At 40.0% G+C, this 23,051-nt stretch overlaps 1 protein-coding gene across 3 annotated transcripts; it reads right to left on the minus strand.

Moving 5' to 3' along the window:
• Positions 1-450: 450 nt before the first annotated feature.
• On the minus strand, positions 451-10,104 carry SLITRK4 (SLIT and NTRK like family member 4). 3 transcript variants are annotated; one of them, XM_061445955.1, is made up of 2 exons: positions 9,872-10,104; positions 451-7,125 (listed from the first exon to the last, which is right to left on the minus strand). In XM_061445955.1, the coding sequence occupies exon 2, from the start codon at positions 7,073-7,075 to the stop codon at positions 4,562-4,564; it is 2,514 nt and encodes an 837-aa protein (XP_061301939.1). In that variant the 5' UTR covers positions 7,076-7,125; positions 9,872-10,104; the 3' UTR covers positions 451-4,561. The 3 variants fall into 3 exon arrangements, with proteins under 3 accessions (XP_061301939.1, XP_061301938.1, XP_061301940.1); XM_061445954.1 differs by lacking the exon at positions 9,872-10,104 and adding an exon at positions 9,505-9,830; XM_061445956.1 differs by lacking the exon at positions 9,872-10,104 and adding an exon at positions 9,429-9,637.
• Positions 10,105-23,051: the final 12,947 nt, after the last annotated feature.

Here is a 23,051-nt window from a genome sequence, read left to right on the forward strand (position 1 = left end):
TTATAAAACTACCCTAACCAATTGAAATGATACACAGATTGGTATTTTTATTTTTGCTAAGGATAAACTAACTTCCCTTTCCTCTGAAAAATTGTCTTATTCAAAATGATTAATGAGAACGGAGCCAAATCAAAACAAATGCCCCTAGCATTACGTTATTGTTCCTCTCTGAACTTCAGTGTTTAAGATCTCAGAATCCAACTAAAAACTAAATTATGCTTATGTTACTAATGCAATAAAATTTCACTGCCTTTGGAGGGTGTACTTGTATAGCAGAGGCAAGGAGGATTTTTTAGACAACAGAAGATGGGGAAAAACCTTCATAAAAATTAAATTGTCAAGGTGATTGGAAAACATTAATGTTTAAAATTTTACAGATTCCCTTTCATCCATATAGAAATGATCCAAAAAAGAGTATTACAGGCACTTAGCAAAGTCTAGTTTCAGAAATACAATAGTACCAAACAATTTTATTAACATTGCATACAACTTTTTAAGTCAATGCTGGTTAACGTTTTGATGTTGCTGAAGGCAAACAAAATTCATAAACAATGGTTTTCTGTGTTTTACATTGGACTGGATGTTATAACTATCTTAGTCATAAACTAACCTAGAATAGTAATGATTGAAACAGGGTAAAACCAATACATTTTGTTTTCTTTATTTCAAAATAGGGTGATTATAAATACATTCCTCTTGTTATTTCCTTCCTAACTCTTTGGATGCAACCAAAAAAAAAAAAATAAAATCTCACTGTGCTCATTTCATACAATACCAATGTACAAATCATGCAAAAGATATTATAGATATTATCAAGTTCTGGATGTGTTTCATTAACTCTGAAACATTTGTTAACATTGTTCACAAGGCCATGCCTTTTATAATTTATATTATTATGTCTTTCAAAAAAATCATCTTATTTAAGATTTTTATCCTAGATTTCTATATTATTGTCAATCTTGAACAGTAAATGCAAAACGTAAATTGTTTAATGGTCTTGTGTTCTTGCACCATGGTAGTTCCTTTCTGATAAAGTTGCACAAATATTTTCTTTTTCAGGGAAACGATTACACTTTATTGATTTTATTTAAAAATGGAAACTTCTTTATAATACAATGAAGAAAACAGATTATGTTAACATCTTCACTGGTTTAGTCTATGGGTCTTAACAGCCATTTTACAAGCATGGCCACTCAAACCAATATAATGAACAGATCTGTTAAGCCACATCCTAAAAGTCACCTTCCCAGATAGACTGACTATAGATTTGAATGGACATTACAATAAAACTGCTGTGCAGACACATACACTGTTTCAAAACATGGAGGAGATAAACGGACATTAAGGTTGTCATTCAAAGTAACAATTTCACAGAAATAGAGTGTTTTGCCAACTTCTGCATTCTTCAATCACACTATTATGCCTATATATTGCATCATATATGTAAACCACTCAGGAACAATTTATACAGGAAAGTCCAGATTGTGCAATCTTTATTGATGCTGGCAAACCTACACTCAACTGCATAATCCCAAAAGTCACTGTGCTCTATGTATTATATACAATGTCTCTGAACCAGCTTTTTTTGAAGTCAATGAAAAACTCTACCTAAGCCCCACTCTTGGGCATATTGTTTGATTAGTTCATGAATAGTACCTCCGCACATGATTTAGATTGAGTTTAAATGCTTTACTGGATTGGGACCTCAATGAGCAGGAAAATCTGATGCAGTGTAATGGTATAGCATACCAGTTCCTCCTTTGGTCAGTAATTAAAAGACCTCACCACAAAAACAAACAAACAAGCAAAACCTGAAACAAAACACCACAAAACAAACCAAACACCTTTTTTTAGCTGAGGAAGGTATGATCATTTATCATTGATCTTTTAGCTCAGGGCAACACAAGTCATAAGCACATCAGTTTCAACATCACTTAAAAGTATTACCTTATTTGCTATTTCTAATATTTTTAACACATGGCTCTGCAGAGAAGGGTATGGGACATGACAGACTGACAATGCACTGAAGTGTGTTGGAAGCCTTATGCAAGGCAAATCCCAGTGAACCTGGATACATACTTAAAGCCAAGCAGCACCGGGCAGAGTAGGCACAGTGACCCATTATTCTTAACCTACTGGTGGTGCCATTGTAGTCTATCATGTCAGTGCATCTGTAACACTTCTTAATTCACAAACTCTTAACACAGTAAGCTCAAATGTAGTTATTCAAGCCTTGGATATGTATTGCATCATTGGTCAACCAAGAACTTCTTATGCTAGAAAAGCATATGTACATAGTGTCCATGTCCTGAAAATCCCTATGACATCCTGAAGTCACTTATTGCACATTGATAGCAGCAGCTTCTTGAAAGAAACTCAGTCATTAATTTATCTGTTATAATTTTATTAGTTGAAGTCATGTACGTAGTATGACATTGTACATACTCCATTGTAGCATGGAGAAAAATAATAAACCCCTCTAAGTTACAAGAGCATAAACAAATGTCTGAAAATAGAAAACTGATGTTTTGTTTTGCTTTTCCTTAAATAAAGAAGCAGTGCTTTGGGTTTTGTTTTTTTTTCTTTTTTGTAAACTTTGCTAAAAATACACTGCAGGCTGTTTGCCAAGTGTCCTTCCAGAATAAAAATTTCACAGCAGTATCATAAAGCCCTGAAATTAGAGGTTTATAATAGAAATAGCTGACACAGCCTTCTCCCCAATATCGTTATCAGGTCTTGTTGTAATATTTGTTAGCTCCAAATTAATGAAAAGCATTTGTATTTGTATCCTACTAATATTAACTGATTTATGTATTGATTTTAAAAGGGGCAGGGGAGAAGGTCTGGAAGCAAAGGAGATAGAGGTACTTATCCAAACCTCATTGAAATAAATGAAAAAAAAAATCCTTTTCAAGTCAAAAAACTTTTGTTAATCTCATAGTATAGATTTGCTGTATGATGCCTTACCAATAGACCTTCATTCTCATCTCCAGGTGCCATCTATCAGTGAGATACAGTGGAGATTTTCCATTGTCCTGACTGCTATTTATCCCTGGCTATTCAGATTCAGCTTTCACAAGGGCAAGTTTTCACTCTCTAGATACGAGCTACATAATACTCTGAACTGAGACCACTATATTCACTTTACACTGTGGTTTTAAATAGACATGGTTTGCCATATTGTTCACTGTCTGATCAGTTATTTTTTTCCTGACAGACAGCAGCCAGACAGGTAAGAACATAAAACTTATGCATATACGATTAAAATATTACCCTTACCATGAATTCCTGATAATACTTGTAGCGAAAACTACTTAGATTAAGCTGTAGAACCCTGAAAAGCAAGACAAGTGATGGCAAATAACTGCCTGAGACACAATACTAAAAAACTAATGAATCTATTTTAAAATGCACCATTGGTAACAAATCTGAAATAAGATAATATGCTAATTTCACAAGAATAGTACAGAACAATTTTATTATTATTATATCTGATCACTTAATTCTGGATAATTCTATACATCTCCAGTTTCTGTTTTTTATATTGTTCTGGTTTTATTTATACTGAATGATTAATGCACTGTGATCAGGAAAACAAGTCAGGCATATTAAATACATATTAAGGAGTACATATTTTTCCTATTTAGTATACAAAGTATTTCATAAATATGAATTATATTATAAAAATAATTTCTGCTACGCTCACACAGTAAGCACTTTGACAATTCTGGACAACCTGTTGGGGTTGCAAGTTTTTCATGTAACTGAGAAGGAACTCTAGTTTTAATTGGAGATGAGTCTTATAACAGATTCTGCATAAACATCAAATATTTTCTTCAGATGCCACAAATACTGCAGAAGTCAGGCTGAACTATTTCTTTCTTTTTTTCTTTTTAATTTCTTTGTATAGACATGTATGCTTCAAGTGGTCAAATTTATTTCATAGGTATGTAATGCATGGTATATTTAAAACAAATATTTGCACAATTTAACATTATAATTCCAGTGGTTTCAAAATGCAGGCCATAAATGTATCCAATTTACACATACTATCAAATGTTCTCTCTTTGCATGCTTGTTACTTTCCAGATATTCTTTAAACAGTGCCATTACAACACCACAGATCAAGGGATTACTCCAGTTCCACCAATTTAAATCCACGTGCAGGATGAAGGACCCAGCTGAGGTACAAATACCAGTACCAGGTTTCTTGTGTTTGTTCTAACAAATCACAAGGAGACGATGGTTTTGCATTTAAGGTACAAAACATATATGCCTCTTGAGGTTAAATTCAGGGTAACATGTATAAAGCATCCCTTTGGCAATAGAGTTTGCAGTATCCTTACAGGATTCCATGGGGCATGAGCTTTATGTAGTAAAATCTATTTAGGAAATTCTCCTCTACTTGACAATTCATATGCAGCTACAGTTAATCAAGACACCCTTGGACACACCTGCCTCTATGCCTATCAATATAATATAGTATTTGGAAGTTAAAAGTCAACAAAAGGCACTTTCATCATTAAATAAATGTCCTCTGTAGGTGATAAGATTGTATGACCTATATTTTATTCAAAGCTGTTTGCTCTTCAAGGACTTGTAGGTAGTCGGGTGAACCTTGAAGTTTAGCTTTTAGTTCAAAATATTCACTTTTTCTTTGTTCTACTACAATTTTACTATGATTACCACCTATTAGAGATTTCTTGTTTTTTTTGTCTTGTAGTTTCTCTGGATAACGTATTTCAAAGCCACTGACCCCTATGCTGTTGTATTCTTTTTTACTTTCAAGAAAATTTTGAATAAATACATTGGAATCCCTCCCAGGGAATAACTCATCCAGTTCATCGATTGTGCTAAGTCTTTTTCTGGTATCCGCATGCAACAAATCTTTCTCCTTGTCATTAATATTTCTCAGAATGACTTTTTGCCCTGGTGGGTCAGCAAACGTGAAGCCCGTTTCAGACTCTTTTAAGCCACAGGTATGACTTTTGGTCATCTGCTCAATTGTCTGAGGAATGAAGGCCTCTGCACCTAGTCCATCCTTTTTGTTTGACTTGTGATCGTGCTTTCTTAGCTGCAGTTGCATAGAACTGCATTCTTGATTTCCAATCCCTTCATGCTTTACAGTTGGTTTTTTGTTGCGCCGAAGCACAAAAACAAGAAGACAAAAAGCAACAAACACTGTTAAAATAAGCACAACTAATATGCTTAAGATTAGGATGGACAACGGAACTGGGCCACCAGGAGGGCTCCGAACTGGTCCTGGTAGTGTTGTGAAAGTGATAGCGGGCATTGGACTAGTGAACAGAGCAGATGGCTTGTTTAAAAGTTTAGGACAGAGGATCTCATTTTTCAGAGACTTAAGTTCAATGTTTGCAAACTGTACAGGTGTTTCACATTTCAATTCCTTCACCACAATACCTTCATTTAGCTTTTCAAGCCACAGTTTTAAAGCAACTAAATCACAAGTGCAGTCCCATGGATTACCTTCCAAATCAATTTGTGTAAGGGATTTCAGCTGATCAAGAACGCCACTTACAGGTAAATACATGAAATGATTGTTCCTCAGATTCAGTCTAGCAAGGGGTGCACCAGCAAATATGTACGCTGGCAAGCTTCGTAGAAGATTGTTGTTCAAGTAGAGCAACTGCAAATTTGGCATTAAGTCAAAGGTGCCTGCTAGGATTTCTTTGATAACATTGTATTCCAAATACAGATACTGTAAGTTGTGGAGGCCAGCAAACATTTCTGGGCTCAGACGCTCTATCTGATTGCCATTGAGATACAATCTCCGTAAATTTGTGAGGTTGCGGAAAACTTCTCCTTTGATCAGGGAAATCCGATTGCTGCCTAAATGTAGCAAATCCAGCCCCTCGAACTCCATGAAATCTGCAGTGTCCACATCCTTAATATAATTGCCATTTACATGCAGTTTCTTGGCATTTAATGGTTTTGGAATGAGTTCGGCCATTGATTCTATATTTCTTTCTTGGCAATTTACACTTAATCCCAAGTCTGAAGGATGTGTTTTGCAAACACAGGGGACTGGACACGGAGTTAAAGGAGGCACCCTGGTCTGGAAAGATACAATTTGACTGAGATTGCGATTAGACAGTGCTTTGCCTGCTACTATCCCCGAGATCTTTGAAGGATTTGTAGTCTTTGGCGGCTTTGTGACTAATCTGTGCACTGACGTTTGAGTGGTGTGGCCATTAGGTGTGCTGTAACCGGGCTCCAGCTGCGAGGGAGGCAGAATGCGCACATCAAAATCACTCCCTGTCCCCATGGAGCACAGCTCTTGCTTGTTGGTTTCTTTCAGCAGCCTTCCATATAAGTCACTGGGTGTTTCACAGATAGCTTCTCCAATGTAGATGTTATAGGGCATGTTCTCCAGCCACGCTTTCAAAGGCAACAAATCACAAGTACAATTCCAGGGGTTGTCCTCCAGCTGCAATTCAACAATTCGGCCAATGTGTTCTAAAACTCCAATGTATGGAAGCTTCTGTATTCGATTCCCTCGTATATCCAGATGAGTTAGAGAAGCAAATCGAAAAATATTATCAGGAAGGAATGAAATCAGATTGTCATTAAGAATCAGGACTTTCAGCTTGTGAAGCTTATTGAAGGCTCCCCGTTCAATAAACTTGATTAAATTGTAGTCAGCTTGGAGATACTCCAAGTTCTCTATGCCAAGGAAAGTGTCAGCTCGGAGAATCTTTAATTCATTGTTGTTCAAGTGCAACTGTTTTAATGCACTAAGACCCATAAAGGCCCCTCCCTCAATGTTCTGTAACTTATTATTACCCAGTTGCAAGGACACTGCGTATGTAAAATTAAGAAAGGAATTTGGATATAGAATAATTAGCAGGTTGTTTTGAAAGTTGAGGTGGTAAAAATTAGACCATGGTGGTTTAAGCTGATTTGGTCTGTAGACTGCAACCTTCTCACAGTTGACATAGAGTACATTCTCAACTGACACACAGGAGCAAACATTGCAAATTTCCACAGATATATCAGCATCTGCAGTTGTAGAAGAAACTGGAGATGACAGAACCAGAAAGAGCCACAGAAACATCTTCTTGTGATCAGCAAGCAACCTTAGGCTCCTGAACAAAGATAAAGAATCTAAAGAAGAAAGAAGGAAAGAAAAAAAGAAAACGTTTTTCAGTTGTTACTGTTCCAAAACATCATTTGGGTTAAAAATTGTATACCACTGAGCTACTGTACCTGCCAAGGATTATAGATAAACTACAAGCACTGAATTTAAAATAACATGAAAGATTTTAACAACCAAATACAAAGGAGCTAGAATGATTTCAAATATGGCATATAAATTTCTGTAGACAAACACAAATAACACTGAGGTCTGTCAAATATATTTCTCTCTCTCTTGTACATGCCAAGCATGCATAGCTAACAAAGCAAAATAACCAAAGGAGATTCCAATTTTATGCATATTTACTCTCCTCAATCCTGCACTGCTCATATGTTGCCGTGCATTTCAGGGATATTAAACACAAATGCTGATGTTATGCATGCCCAAACATCTGGGTTGAGATAGCACAATATAGAAAGGATGAAGACACAGACACAAAAAGCAATGTCAGTACTCAATGTATGTATCTATAGCATCAACACATACAGATTATCACTACTATAAAAGCGAGATTCACTCAAGGGGTACACAGGCATGCACACACATAGTTTCTGTCACTTATTATATCTAGTTTAAATAAATTGGTGTCAAACTGATTGCAGAAATACAGTGAACTATCCGCAAAACAAGATCAGCTCTTGGTAACCAATGGAAGCACAGAGATATGGAAGAAGCATGCACAGGTATACAGCTCCATCCCCTGGAATAACAGCAATACCCTCACTTGCAGGGCAAAACAAAGTCAATTCACCAGCCCAAAACTACTGAAACTTAAGAACTTTTTTCTTTTGTTTAATTAATATGATGTAGTTTGCTCTTCTCCCTGCACTGATACAGAGGTGGCTTTCAAGAACCCTCCACATATAGACAGGTCAGCTGAGCTGCCTTTTTTTTTTTTTTTTTACACATAACTGGAGCCACAGCGTTTTCTTTGAGTTACAAGGTAGCTTTTTTTAAAAAAAGAAAACAAAATAAAAATCAGTCAATAAACAATACATTGCTCCCCCACCTTCCCCATTCCCCCCATTTCCCAACTTGTCCCTTTCATTTCTTTCCTGCTGTGGGAAGCCACTGAGCTGGCAGGAGGGAGCCAGGATGGAAGTGGAGAAAGCAAGAGCCAGCTGGAGGGAGGAGAATCAGGCTGGAGGGAGCCGCAGGGAGGGGAGGATGCGCCGGGGGACCTGGAAGGGTGGGCAGAGGAGCGATGAGGGAGGAAGGAAGGAAGGGAGGACAGAAGGACAAGAGGGAGAGGGAAAGCTGAGAGGAGGCGAGGGAGGAAGAGGGGAAGGGATAGCTGAAGGGGTCAAAGAGGCCGCAGAGCGGGAACATGGGGAGAAGAGGGAGCGGAGCAGCCGCTGCTGATCCCCGCAGGCTCCCGACCCTGGCCGCGTGGAACGGGCCCACAGGGGCAGCGCGATGCCCCCGCGTCCCCAGCGCTCCACCTCCTCCCTCCCGGGCTCCGTCCCCCGGTGTCCCTGCCTCTCCCACGCTCGAGTCCCCTCTTCTTCCTCGGCCCCGGGGCGCCGGCCGCTGCCGACTGGGCTCGCTGCTGGACCTGCACGGGGCTGGCAGCGGGTCGCCCTGCCTGGCCAGGAATGCCGGCGCTACCGCAATATTTGCCGCAACCGGCTCGGCTGGTGCCGGCTCCCCTCTGTCGTGGGCGCCCCGTCGCCCTCTGCCTCCCGGCGGGGGAAGACAGGAGGGACACAGGCGCGCACACACCGCACACACATGCCGGCTAGGAACGGACACAGCGCGGCGATGCAGCCCAGCATCTCTTACACCCTCTTTGTAACAAGGCACAACCGTGGTCCCCGCAGCCAAATACTTCCAAGACCTCCAGTCCCCCTCCCTCCGTGTCGTGTCCCGTGTACCCCCCCCGGGGCACCTTTGCAAAGTCCAACCCGCAACACATTTACACACCCCCAGCCCCACTGCGCAGATCCTGCCCCCCTGTCCCTCCCACACCTCCACTGGCTTATCCGGGTTGCCCGGCCCCAGTCCCTCCGCTCGCCTGCGGGAAGGATGGGAGCCGGCAGCGTTGCGCCTGGTGCCGCTGGCCCGGGGCTCCGGGAGGCGGCCGGCTAGAAGGGAGAGGCGACCGCGATGGCAGAGAGGCTCCGGCAGGAAGCCACTGTCGCCCCGTCACCATCACACCCCCCCCCCCCTTAAATAACAGTAATGAAAACAAAACCTTAGGAATAATTAAAATAAATTAAAACGCCAACGTAAAAGCAGCCCCGCTACACCCCGCTCCCCTGCCCGCACTCACACGCCCGGCGGGGCGGCCGGCCGCCCCCGGCGATGCTCCCGGCGGCGCTCCGCGGCGAGCCCGGCACCTTCCCTACCTCGGCGGCCGGGGTCGCCGCGGCCCCACTCCGCTGCGCTCCACCGCTCTCCCAGCGAGGTTCCCCGTCCGGCAGCTCCGCGCAGGCACCGAGCGGCGGGGGCAGCCGGGCAAGCACCCTTGGCCGCGCTGAGCGCCGGGGCGCAGAGCGAGGCTAAGCCCGGCGCTGCAGTACCCCGGCTGGCTCCGCCGCATGCAGCAACCGCCTCGCTGAGCCCTGCCCCGACACCGCGGTCCCCAGCACACATACGGGAAGAGGATCCCTCTGCACACGGGCACCCGCTCCCATCGCACTGCTCTCGCCCACCCCTTGCACGCAGAGAGCCCCCTCCCCTTCGCCACACGCACACACATATGCACGCACGCACCGAGCGCTCGGGCGCTGCTTTGGAAGGGAAGGAGACTCCGCTCCGGGGGAGCAATGCCAGCGCATCGCGACCGAAGCCTCTCCGCACTCCTGGAGTCGCGCAGCTGTTACCTCTCCCAGGGAGATGCCGGGCTGCGCCCCCGCGGAGCTCAAGCGGGCGCGGAGGGGCGGGAGGAGCCCTCCGGGGCGCAGAGAGTGGCGGGGCCCCGGTGCCGTGCCGGGCGCCGTGGGGCCGCCATGGGCGGCGCGGAGCAGCTACAAGTGCAGCTCGGGGCAGAGCCGGGACGGGGCCAGCTCGCCCGCCCAGCGGCGGGTGCGCGCCCCTTAGCAGCGCGGCTGAGGGAGCAACGCGGGGGAAGGGAAGAAAAGAAAGGGCTCTCCCCTCATCTTTACTGACGAGTGTCGTTCCCCCCCCCGCTCTTGAAACAAAAGTAGAGGTGGAAACTGAGTGGGCAGGATGGTAACATTTGCTGCATTTAATGTGAATTGCAATTATGGAACAAAATCGCTGTGAGGAGACATACCCGACCCGTTCTTAAGACAACACAGTTATTTGTGCATCTCATTCTTTGTGCTTAGGTGAAATTCCTCCTCTGCTTAGGTAACAGCTGCAGTCTGATGAAAAATAATTCGCTAATGTTATGCACTTGTGCAAAACAGATTCTGCTAATTAAGAACTCCTATTTACTCTACCTCTCATAATATACTTTAAAATGGTAACTAACACCTCCAAACAAGGTGACATCTCTTTCCAAGGCAGAAGAGTCAGTTAACCAAATGAAATCTTGCAAGGGGAGTTCAACTGCTTGTCCTTTACCGTGGATGCTAACATAATTCAGTTAGAAAACTGTTTACGTGTTGCATACATACCCATTTTAAGTGCTAGTTCTAGGCAGTAAACATCAGGGAATGGAAAAGAGCAACTGCTTTCTTCATTTACAGAAATGGAATAAATAGCTTGCTCTGAAGATTTACTGCATCTAATTGAAATAATTGCTGAATGTTATTTTGCATTATGCGAGTAGACTGATACCTGAAAACAAATGCAGCTGAGACATCAATAATTTGGGCATCACAACAGAATTGAAAGTGATCTGTGATTAATATTCAACCAATTAAAAACTGAAGTCTTTAAAATGTAAACTCTCTCAATTATTGAACCATTAGCAAAGTACTGCTCACATAAAAGGGAATGCATGTATATAAAGGGCCCAGTTTAGAAGGATTTGCATGCAGTGTAAGCTGAATTTTTCAAACTCTATTTAAATAAACTGATGGAATAGTGAGCAAAGGTCTAGAATAAAATTAATTTAGGAAGATACCTGGTTTATAAGTCTGTTTTAACAACCGGCACAGAAACGTGTAAAGATCAAGGTGCCGGTTTTTCAACCTGCTACATTAAACTGGACGTTAGGTGAAAGAGCATATAGACAGTATCAAAGACAGATCACTATTCCCACCACTAATCAAACAAGTGCTTAGAGACCAAATAGAAATCAAACAAGGAGCATAATAGAAGATCATATTTTAACCAAGTAAGCCATGAAATGAGTAAATATTTAAGGGAACTGAAATTGCACTGTAACTAAATAAGTCCTGATGTTGCTATTGCAAGTGGTTATTAACAATGGCATATGTTTATGGTGTTGTAGAACTTATCTGAGAAGGAAACTTAGTTATGCAACACTATGTCATTATTAGGGTTTTAGTATGTTGTATTTTTATATTTATTTCTAATTTGCAGCTGCAAAAAATAACTCCTCCTCCAAATCTTATTTGACCAGTTGGGTGGTTTTCTAAACTACTTTTCCTAACCTACGACATGTCAAACTCACTAAGATTTAGACTCATATGTCAGGACAATAACCCAAGCCAAACCGAGAATAATTTTAAAGTATAACATAAGCGCAAGCTTAAGGTCAAGACTGTGATCCAAGATGATGACACGCTTAATGAATAAATCATTTTAAGGGGTTACATCCTACAATCACTTGGTTGTACCCCTTCCTTTGAGATCTGGCTGGAAGTTCTGTCACCATCAGTAGAAATTTTCTGTCTAACCTGATGTTAGATAGTAATTGGAAGACAGCAGAGACAGAAAGGGCAAGTTGGATTATCTGGTCTGGTTCCCTGAAGTTTACAAGATTACTTTAGGCCCATTATTGCAATATCTAACACTTTTTTATATTTCTTGCTGTGATGGAACCTCATTCATATGCTTTGATTTTTTTCTCTGTTGCTTGCCTGCCACAGGCACATGTATTTTTCCTTCGGTTCAGCCAAAGAAGAGCAAAGGCTAACAAGCAGATAGATTAGTAACGTGATTTTCTGCAAAGAGAAGTATCTGAGGAAAAAGTAGAAATGTGAGAATTGCTACTTCCCACCCAAGGAGACACACACAGGGTAGCATTCAAGTAATGATAGAATTTGCTCATCAGTAATGTCATTACCATATCCGAGTAGAAGATCTTGGGAGAAAAATGTAACTTTTACTCTTGGCTACAGAAATTCATCATGCAATCTGCTCAAAAGTTACAGAAAACTGTCTATATTTTGTTTCCTTTCACATTTTTGGGAGAGTTCCTAAAACAATACTTTTCTTCTAAACACAGAGACATGCTTGTTCACTTACCTCTCCCAATTTACTTCCGGGCTGATGCAGGAACTTGAGACTGAAACTGTGTGTTCAAACTCTGCCAGGAGAAAAGCCTTCCTGTAACAGAATCATCCAAATGCAGAGGCTAGTCAAGATGCTGAATCTACTGCTCACATCAGGAAAGCTTGGAGAGGATTTTCCTCAAGCTGTTTGGCACATATGCAGATAGAACTTCAGCGAAAGTCAGGGCGAGTCCTGTGCAAAGTTGCTTTGTTTTTTCATCCACAGTGATTTTCTGAGAGAGAAATGAGCTGATAGAAAGCAGGAGCTAAACACCCTATTTATTCCTTGGCATTCCCAAGTACAATTTAAGATACAGTATCTGAACTCAGGCTGCATGTCTACACATAAGTGGTGGGGAAGAGGTGTCTTTCATGCAGCTTGACCTTTATGCTACCTATGGATGCATGGACAACCTAAAGGTACTGAGTTGCACTTTTCTGCTCTCTCCAGTTTGTCTCTTGTCATCCTGAAAATGAAATAAGGCTTAGACCCTGACAGTTTGAACTAACCATAGATACTGATACTCACACACCTGTGACTCTTGAAATCAGAAGACCCACAGAAGAAATTGCTGTGACCAGCATGGGGACTTGCTTTCCTTGTTCATGTGCTGGTATCTGTACTGGCCAACTGTGAGCAAGCCTTGTGTACCCAACAGCCAGAACACACCTGGGAGAGGAGCAGTGTGCACACAAATGTATTTGGGTTGTTCTGTTTGAGGAGGTTCATGCCAGATAAAAAGAATTCAGAAATTAATGGGGATCATCTTGGTCTCTTTTATAGTTATTATGGAACCACTACATATTACTTCTCCCTTTTTCTCAAAGAATGGTAAGTATAGCCCAAAGTCAATGCTGTGGCCCTTCACATAGGGCCCAGGTAGAGCAGAACCTCTTTTGTTTGAACACATGGAAAGCTGGTTAACAATTCTTTGAATAGGAAAGCAAAGGTTTGTGTGGGCTCTGTTTCAGGAGTTTCCATGGTTAAACAATTTCTGTTTAATAAGTCTACAGCATGTTTCTGCTCCCAGATAGATCAGTAACAACTGCCATACTCAGCAAACATCCAACACAACAGAATACAACAACGGCTGTGGAGCACTGCTTTATAACAGGGTTTCAATTGATAGGACATAGTGTTTTGAGGACAAAAAAATAAGGCAAAACTCCACTCATTGTGCCCATCTTCTATGTATTTTGTCACACAGTCAGAAGAAGGGGAGGAAGAGCATCTTTGAAAACTCTATGCACTAGAGCGAATCCTCACATCCTTCTAAAGGGACAATGTGTTAGGAAACAGTGCAAGTCTGTAATACACTGAAGACAGAACCAATGTGATAGAATACTGCACTAAATAAAGTGGAAGAAATACTGTCAGATATATGTCTCTACATGGCTGTGTCCTATTTCCACCTAACTTACTCCATTTTATAGAGGAGTCCTCTTCAATGTGCAACAAGTAACCTGTCACCTGCTCGAGGAAAGCATCACCTGAGAAAACATGGAAATGTATGCATCCTTTCAACAGGGATTGGCAGGGATTTTTCATTCCATCTTTTCCTACTCATTTGCAATGAGTCATTGTCTTGAACATTTGAAAAAGTGGGCATGCTGCTGGTAGCAGATCTTCTGACTAATTCTCTTTGTAGACTCAACCTGTGGGGATGTCCAGGTCCATAACATTACTCCTGCCAGATTTTACTGTGAGGCCACAGTGGGTAGATCTTTATTTTCACTAAGTTGCAAGATGTTCAGTGCTTTACTTACTTTCTTTCTCTGCTCATTTACTCAGGGGTTGTTCACCCTCCAGCTCACTGTCAGAAGCTAAAGGCAAGCCTGGACTATCCTCCTGCCCCTTGAGTCAAGCAAAAGTGTGAAATCAGAAGAGAAAAGACGTTATTAAAAAAATAATGGATGAAGAATGTACCTGGGGTATTTTTCTGCAAAAGTTGTACAATGTAAGGTTAAATGAAAAACCTAGAAGCAACTGCTGTTGTCCTACACAGGTCTCTTGTGGAAACTGCTCACTAAACTGATTTTTCAAGAAGAGAAATATATTTAGAATAAGGACTCTGTGCTAGAAAACTTTGACGTTATTGAATACACCGAATCATGAAATAACACTTCATCCTCCCTGAGTGAACGGCCTATTAACTGAATAAAAGAACTATGCCCATGGACTGCAGAGAAAATTTAAAGATATTTGACTGTGGTTGGAAATGATGGATGATAGGAAGTAAAGAGGTACTCTAACAAGGGGGGGAAATGTATTGTGTTACAAGGCTTGTTTCTTTGTTTGCTCCTAATAACTTTGTATTCAACAGCAGAGCAGGGGAAATCTTTTATGCTCTGAATACCATACCTGTTAGGCTTCCAGTTATGAGGCTGAGGTCACTTGACATTAATAGAATGTGAATTTAGAAAATTCTAATTTAAGTTCCCACTCCTCCACATTTTCCTCGCAGGTGAGACTATCACCTTCTGGAATTCCATAGACGTAAGCTGGGCTTCTCACACGTGTAAAGCTCAATGCTGTAACCCCCTTGTTAAACTACCTGCAAGAAGAAAAGTCTCTTACTTTATTTTTTAGAAATTTCAAAAATGTTTCTTACAATAAAAATATGATAAAAGTGAATAAAATAATTGTAATTCAGTCTTTAAAATGAAAACCAAATACTCTAGTTTTGCTGAAGTTTAAGCTGGTGACAATGCGGGACAGGGAATTAGCGCAGAGCAAATTGCCAGCTACTCTTGTCTTTCTGCATGCTGGTAGAGCCACTCCTTAGCTACTGCAGTTCCTTTGGTCATCTGCCAAAAGACCACTGTAGTAGAATGAATAGCCATCTATACAAGAAATGATGTGCTTTAGACTTGTTGCTTGAGTTAGAGAACAAGTGACACTAAGGGGAAAATATCTGAAGCAAAATTAAGATATTGCAGAGTTTGCTCATTGCTCTGCTTTAACCTGGTTTTGCTTCTGTGGTTTCTTTCACAGCTGGCCTAATTTCCTCTACTTTTACATTCTCTATTAATTTCAATTAAGGCCTCCATAGGCTCATGAACTACTAGACTTTATTATTGTTTTCTTGTGGTTTTTTTTTACAAAAAGCAGGCCTACAATATCTTTCCTATTGCCTCTAGACTACCGCAAAGGAATGTAGTAACATAGTCTTTCAAGAAAGAGCAGAAATTGCAGCCATTTCAGTAAATGAGTTTTTTTTAACCTAATGATTAAACAGTGCTGATCTGATATAAACTGGCTTCAGGGAAGGTATGTTAAACCAGTAACCAGAAAAAGAGATGTATGCTTTTAGCAACATTTTGACAACATATAAAAATGATCAGGAAAGAGATTGTGGCTGAGGTGGATGTCTCATACTTTTTAAGAATTTCAACCCTGCATGGATGGAAAGGGGAATGTCCTCTCACTATCTGGTTGCCTCACATAATTGTCTTCAAGGCCTGAGCAGCCAATCAAGACTGTTCTAAAAGCCGGCAAAATGAAATCTTTCTTGTCTTAGTGAAGGCTTAAGCAAAACATGCAGAGGGAACTTTGCTTCATTCTTTTTATTGGGCCCTCACTGAGACAACTCACTGACCTCAAAATGATGGCTTTTTTCTTGTCTTGGTTAGGTTAGTTTTCAGATAAACTAGCGAATGGAATTGGCTTATAAATAGCTCCAGCATGTGTCAAAGCTGGTGTATGATCAGTGGGGGGAGTATCCAGACACTTACAGGGTGAGAGAGAGACGGGGGGAGGTATGAGGGAAGAATGAACAGAAGTAAACACAGAGCAACGTCAAATGTTAAATGTTTTACAATGTCTTTTGTAGCTTCACAATCACATAAATTCAATATTAATCAAGGTTTATATAGAAAAGTAAAGGAGAAAAGTTAACTTCTGTAAAGTTCTTTTGCTCCACTAGAACTGGATTTCCTCACACTTGGGACATTTAACATTTAAAAAGGAAAGATACCTTTTCTTCCCACATGTCCATGAAATTTTATTTTCAGAAGAAACATGGATGCGTTTTTACTAAATAGTGAAAGCATCAAAGACAGATTTATGTGAAAAGTCTAAACCAATGCCTGAATGATGGAAACATTTTAGTCTGAAGGACAATTCTAGCCTTATTGGAATACTCTTATGCCAATGCTTATGTCATTGTCTTTGTTTAATCTCAAGATCTATGTTTGACCTGAATACTCTTCTGACATACAGTATTTCAGGTCTTCTTCAGGATATGAAATTATAAGTTGCCAGAGAAGTCTGAAGCCAGCATGCTCTAAACATAAGGAAAAATTTATTGTATTAAATAAGTGATTCATATATCAATACAGATTTTCGATATTCACATATCAATAAAGTAAGAAGCATTGCAGAAGGATGAAGGAGAAAAATCTGACTTATCACAACAGCACCTACCATGGATCACATTAAATAACCGAAGAACAGGTTTGAGTGACTGCAAAGAGCAGCAGTGGGGATAGTTTTAGAAAGCTTTAGGAAGAGTTTGGGAGGCTGGCTAGGAGTGCCTGAGTAATATTCATTGAAACCTTTATCCACTGATGGAAATGACAGAAGCTGACAATTATGACGACAGTAATGAACTGTGTTATCTATTTTAAGACACATTGTATGAAGAATTCAGAGAAACAAGAAAAAAAGATCATTCTTTGGTTGGATAAAATACCACAACTTCAAGGGATTTCCTTTCTGTTCGCTCACATGGAAAATATACAAAAGCACCATAATTGCGTAACATTTTAAGTAGGTCATTTAAAATAGATCGTACATAGTGAGAGGGGGAAAAAAGCCCACCCTACTTTGATGGGGTTTTTTTGGTTCTTTTTTGGGGGGTTAACAAAAAAAAAAAAAGAAAAAGAAGATTACTTTCTATTACCTTTCATGCTCTCGAAGGCCAAGAAATCACGCAGATTTACCTTGAAAAGCAGGTAGATTTACTTCATATGGCTGCTTTGCCTCAATATTAGCCCAATGTCTTCTTAACGTTTACAGATGCTAAGGGATTTAAAACATCTATTTTTTTCCTGTGTAAGTTTGTTCTGAAAATACACTGTATCAACTTTATGCTTTTTTCTTATGCTGTTTTGTGCCGTTTCCTCTGTCTTCAAGATCCTTGTTATTATTCTATTTATTGAAGGAAACTTTCATTGGGATTCCAGTGGATGCAACTACATTTCCTTGATAGCCTCCCTGTTAGTAACCCTCTGGTTTTCATTGAGGTCATTGAGGTAAATTTTGGACAAAATCAAGGTTTAATGCATCTTTCACTGAAGCCAATGAAGTCAGAGTCAGTTTTGTTTAAAATCAGTGTCTCTGATATTTTCCTATTTTTGTAAAAATGTCCAAGGTGCAATGACTGTTTTGAAAAGAAACTTTCTGTGAGCAAATCAGCATTACCTCATACTGTAAGTATGAAAACCAGTTTACTAACACCATGAAATGCTGTTCAAGTACTGTTTTCCTCCTCAGGTAGCAGCTTGTTAGTTTTGACAGGTGTACAATGATACGTAATAGAAACTGAAAAGGTGCTTATTTGTATCCCTTTGGTCCTTTAAAACTGATGTATAAATGGCAGGTCAATCTGGATACATAAAATGATCGAAGTTTCAGCTGAGGTCAGTGGACAGTACAGTCAGTGGGAGTGAAACTGTCCTTCAGGTTTCAAATTAGCATGTGATTGTTTTGAAGCTGCTTACTAGCATTTAATAATATTTCTATACCTGCAGCCAAATATGGTTGGGCATTAAACACTGCAGTTTAGGAGCTAGCCTACAAAACACTGAAGTCAAACTCGTTATGCTCAGGCAGACTATCCATTATACAATTTTTGGAAGTAGTCACTCACTTGCATTATTGTTCTGCTTAACGCAGGCCTTGAGGCCATATCTCATTACCATCTTATCTTCTGTTTTTGTCCATGTGTTTGTTTTCTAAATCATGGGAGACTATTTCAGTTCTAGAGATTTACTGAATAGGTGTTAGAATGTGGACATTCTTGAACTTACCAAATCCAGTATTATTACTGTAGTCAGAGTTGAGAATCAATATTCCCCAAAAGTATCACAGAAGCTAACAGGTGAATTTTGTGGCCTTTGTTCTGTCAACTTCCATCAGCTTTGGATTTCTTTCATGAAGTAACATCTTTATCATAGGAAAAATCCCTACCCAACATTTAATCATTTTGTTGTATTTCCCAAATGACTTCTGTTTTTAAATTAAAATAGTCATATTTAAAACAAATGTTATTTTCAAAAGACTAATTTTCAGCAATACTTAGTGCTAAGCAGAGCTGATAAGGTAGAAATGTCAGATATGACATACAGGAGAACAGAGTAAGGAAACCTACCCCAAAACATTTATTCTGGGACTATTACACTGTGGTGGCATCACTAGGCAGTTCTTTGATAAAAAATGTTAAAGATGAGGTTCTCAGATCCATTCTCCAGACCAAAGCAGAACAGAGCAACCACATATGAATGGAAAACTGATCTTTGATAACTGAGCTTTATACATTCTAAAAACTTTCTGCACCAGAAGAGAATTAATAAAACAAATGGACAAAAATAAACTGCAGCAAGCAAGCAAACTAAATTCAGATAACACATGGAGAGTTTTGCATGGATTCCCCTCCACCAAATCATCAGCATTTGAAAATTTGCCAAAGTTCATAGCTGAAATTTAAAATTTGGAAAATATTTCCACTTGCTCCGACAATAAACATTACACATGATTTAACTTTCATCTCAGCTGATAATGTTCTGTATTACACTTTTTATGAATCATCACAGTTCTCTGTTTTTCACTCCCTATCACTACTCGGCAGGAAAAACTGAGGAACAGATCTTGAGCCTATTTTTAAAACTCGGGAGTAAGGACCCTCTTACTGCAATGATCTTTGGAACAGACTGATCACTGAAGTGTCTCTAGTTGCTTAACTCTTTTCAGGTGTGTGACTTTATTAAAATTAATGAGATTTAGGTATGTGTTTTCTTGCCTTAATTGCCTTATTTGTCTAAATGAAAAGTGGATATGGTGGTATAACCCAATCAAGGATTTCAGTTCTCAAATTCCTGTCAATGCTTTGTTCAAACCACAGCTCCTGCTACAGGGCTGCACAAGTCTGCCTTTATGCTGGTCTGACTAGAAAATCGTGTTACTTTTCTTTGTGAACTACTCTGAAGGTTTCAAATGACAAATAACAGGGACTTCAATCCTCTCTTTTTCCAAACAATTTGTAAATCACAACCATCAAAACACATGTTCAGTGAGAGAGTATGGCCTGTGGTTTGAAGACCATAATGGTTCACTGCATCTCTAAAGTACTTTGAGCTTACATTTCTTAGATTTTATTTCAACACCTCTCTTGTATTCTCTCCAACCTCTGTTTCTGGAGAGTGAAGCAGCAAACGCAGATACACAGGCTAGCACCTGGTAAAACCATTTGTTAAGTAAAATTCTCATCTCCATTAGAATCTTGCAGCTCCGTATCATTATGTCTAGGTTAATCAAAGACAATTACAGAGTCCCAGTGAAACTGCCAGAGATCTATTTGGAAACACAGAGGAAGCCCATAGCAATATACACAAAGACTAGTTTTGCATCCTTTGAAACAATTATTTTCACTGCAATGAATGGTAGCAAAATCAGTTTTTGAGAAAGGGCAAGCAGTGATTTCTTGGTGAGTTACTGTTCATTTAATGGCTCCTTAAAAATGATAAGTTTTTCACACTGCAGGAATTAGCCTGCCCTTGTACCCAATAAATAGTGTTACAGCAGTCTGGAAAATGCCCTGAAGTGTCTCACTTGTGCACAAAACACAGTGGGTATCTTCATATCACCATGTAGGTGATATAAAGATACATATCACACAGATACCAACCACCCTGAGACTCTCCCCATGACCTGGATAAGGCAATGAGCAGCCAGCAAGTGGATGTGCATTGCCAGTGTATGCAGCTGACACTTCTATGATGTATAATCCATGTGCAAAGCATCCAGGTGGGTAGGAGGTGATGGGGAGAGGAAGTACATTTTGCTCCTGCTATAGGGAGAGCTGCTCCAGTTTTGCATCTGCTACTGAATTCTTTAAACAGAAACTTGAACACCACAGGAGAAGAACCAAACCTTCACTCTTAGATTTAAGAAAACAAAACCGCTGTCTCTGTTTCCAGAGGGCTGGGTTTGCTCTCTGTTAATGTGCAGGATCAATCAACACAGATTCATGGCACTATTCCTCAAGCTTCTTCTGATGGCAGAAGATACCTAACATTAGCAACCTATTCCAGACCCCCCTTCTAGCTCAACTTTAAAACATTATTAAACCTTCCAAGTGTTTTGTTTTATTTTGTGGTTGTTTTTTTTAAGGGTTGTTGGTTTGTTAAGAGGAGAAAAGAGAAACTATAACTACAAGAACCAATTTGAAATAAATTACAAAAATCTCTTTGTTAAAATCGGAGTCTACAATACTATTGCAGATCACAAATTCAACTAATGTAAAGCTGTGTTATTTGTAACCACCTTCTCATTGCCTGGGAAAATGGAACAGAACATGTCAGACTGCCAAGGGCCATGGAAGAGCACTATCTGCAAGTACTTTATCCTGTCACCTCTGAGAAATGGAGGAATTGAGAAGGGAGCCAGCTGAAGTAAATGCAAATATCTATCCTTTCTAGCTGAAGAGCTCTTAGAGCTGCTCCAGGTTTGATTATCCCAGTGCTGTTATTCCCTGCCTTCTAGAGAAACCAGAGTTGGAGGTCTGGAAAAATCTCTGGAAGTGAAGTTGTGCATTTGGGTCGCTGAAAAGATTGGACCCAGTAAAAGAACATGCTGGTGTCACATTTTATGTGACTAAATGCAAGGCCAATTTCTGCAGCCACCAGTATTTGGGAACCTAGGCCTTTTCACAAGAGCACATGCTCCGCACTTCCTGGAGGGCCATTCCTCTGGCCTTGGGCAACAGGCCAACACACACTGGCAACTGGATTCAGACTGCAAGTGAGTCAGAGATCATCATAGATCTATCTTAAAGCCTTGTTTAGAGTTTAAGAACTGGCTAAGGTGCCTGTATAGATGCATGAAAAGTGTTGAAGGGCATCAGCCTCTGCCCCAAGGAGCTTCAGTAAGACTTTGACTCTTAAAAGTGCCTCTTGAAAATGCACCTTCAGTGATTTAGAAAACATTACAATTTAACTCGTGCATCAATTCCCATTAAGGAATGTGCACTGTCTCAGCTTTTGCTCTCTCTGATGTAGCAGCAGCTGGATCAAACTCATATGTTGTTTCATCAAGGAAAGGGAATTGATTCATTGGTGAAAAGTGTTTTCTTTTATAATTTCACGAAGGAAGAACATTCATTGGCTGTTTCTTCTACCAGAGCTGACAAACTGAAGAATGTTTAAAACATCAATATTTTCTAAGGAGCTTTTTTTACACATTGTGCATTATGTTTCAACAATTCTGAATCTGGAATAAAGTAGCTGCATTTCTATGTACTAATCACAGGAGTTACAAAAACAAATTACTGATCTGCTAAGACAGATAGCATTACTTCTAAGCTGCTCCATGGGGTAAAAAATCAGGAGCTGTTCAAATAACACAATCATTGTTAATTAGATAGAAACTTGTAGAAAGCAGCAGTGAAATTAAAATAATAACTTAGTCTAATATATTTCAAAGACCAGACATTAAAATCTGATCAGGAGGAGCTCTGAATTGCATTGAAGTAAGTTCCAGAATTGGCTTCTTATTATTCAGCAGGCACTCTATATGCAATATTTAACAAATCAGGCATTTGATGAATAATTGTTGACAGATCTTGTCTGCTTCACTGCTTTTCACAGAACTGTATCAGCGAGACTAGACAGAGCATATGTCTAGGAGGTTCCACAAACTTCCTTACAGTTTTGTACACTCAGTTTCTGAAATCCACAAGGAATTGTTAATACTGTCCCTTTTACAGGGTCACTTGTTAACAGGTCTGGAAGAACCAGAAATCAGCTAAACAGCCAGATTCAGATTAGATGGCCTTTAAAGGTCCCTTCCAACCCAGTGTGTTCTATGATTCTATGGTGTGACATGAAACCAATATAGCACTGATAACGGTGCAACCACAGATGAAATCTGAGCAGAGGGTCAAATTCCAGCTTATACTTTAGCCATTTACTGGAGCTGGCCAACAGTCAAAGGGAACAGGGAAATCTGTATGTGTGCTTGTGGTTCCACAGATAGTGTATTGAATATTATGGTATGTCAATTAATCTCTTAAAAAAAAACAACCCAAAACACTAATTTATGGGCAGATTGCACAGAAAAATGCCTTATTTTTTTTATCAGCTATTAATAAGCAGACATTACTGATTTTGTCTCTGTTCCAAAATTGGATTATAAACTAAGCTACAGGAATGTTCTTAATCATTCAGACTCTTTCTAAATATAAGTTGTGTCTGATCTTTACTGGCATCCAAAATCTTATAATTAACATACCATGATAAAAATG

The sequence above is a fragment of the Pezoporus flaviventris genome, unplaced genomic scaffold (assembly GCF_033815535.1).
Source record: "Pezoporus flaviventris isolate CSIRO_AGI_PZ_B2104156 unplaced genomic scaffold, CSIRO_AGI_Pfla_v1 ptg000005l, whole genome shotgun sequence".
In the NCBI taxonomy this organism is placed as follows: Eukaryota; Metazoa; Chordata; class Aves; order Psittaciformes; family Psittacidae; genus Pezoporus; species Pezoporus flaviventris.

Excerpts from the sequence above, each read along its gene's own strand:
- SLITRK4 (XM_061445954.1), bottom strand. The coding sequence starts at position 9,751 with ATGTGTGCTGGGGACCGCGGTGTCGGGGCAGGGCTCAGCGAGGCGGTT. Across the intron at positions 7,126-9,504 it reads CGGCGACCCCGGCCGCCGAG|ATTCTTTATCTTTGTTCAGG; the intron begins GTAGGGAAGGTG and ends TTTCTTCTTTAG.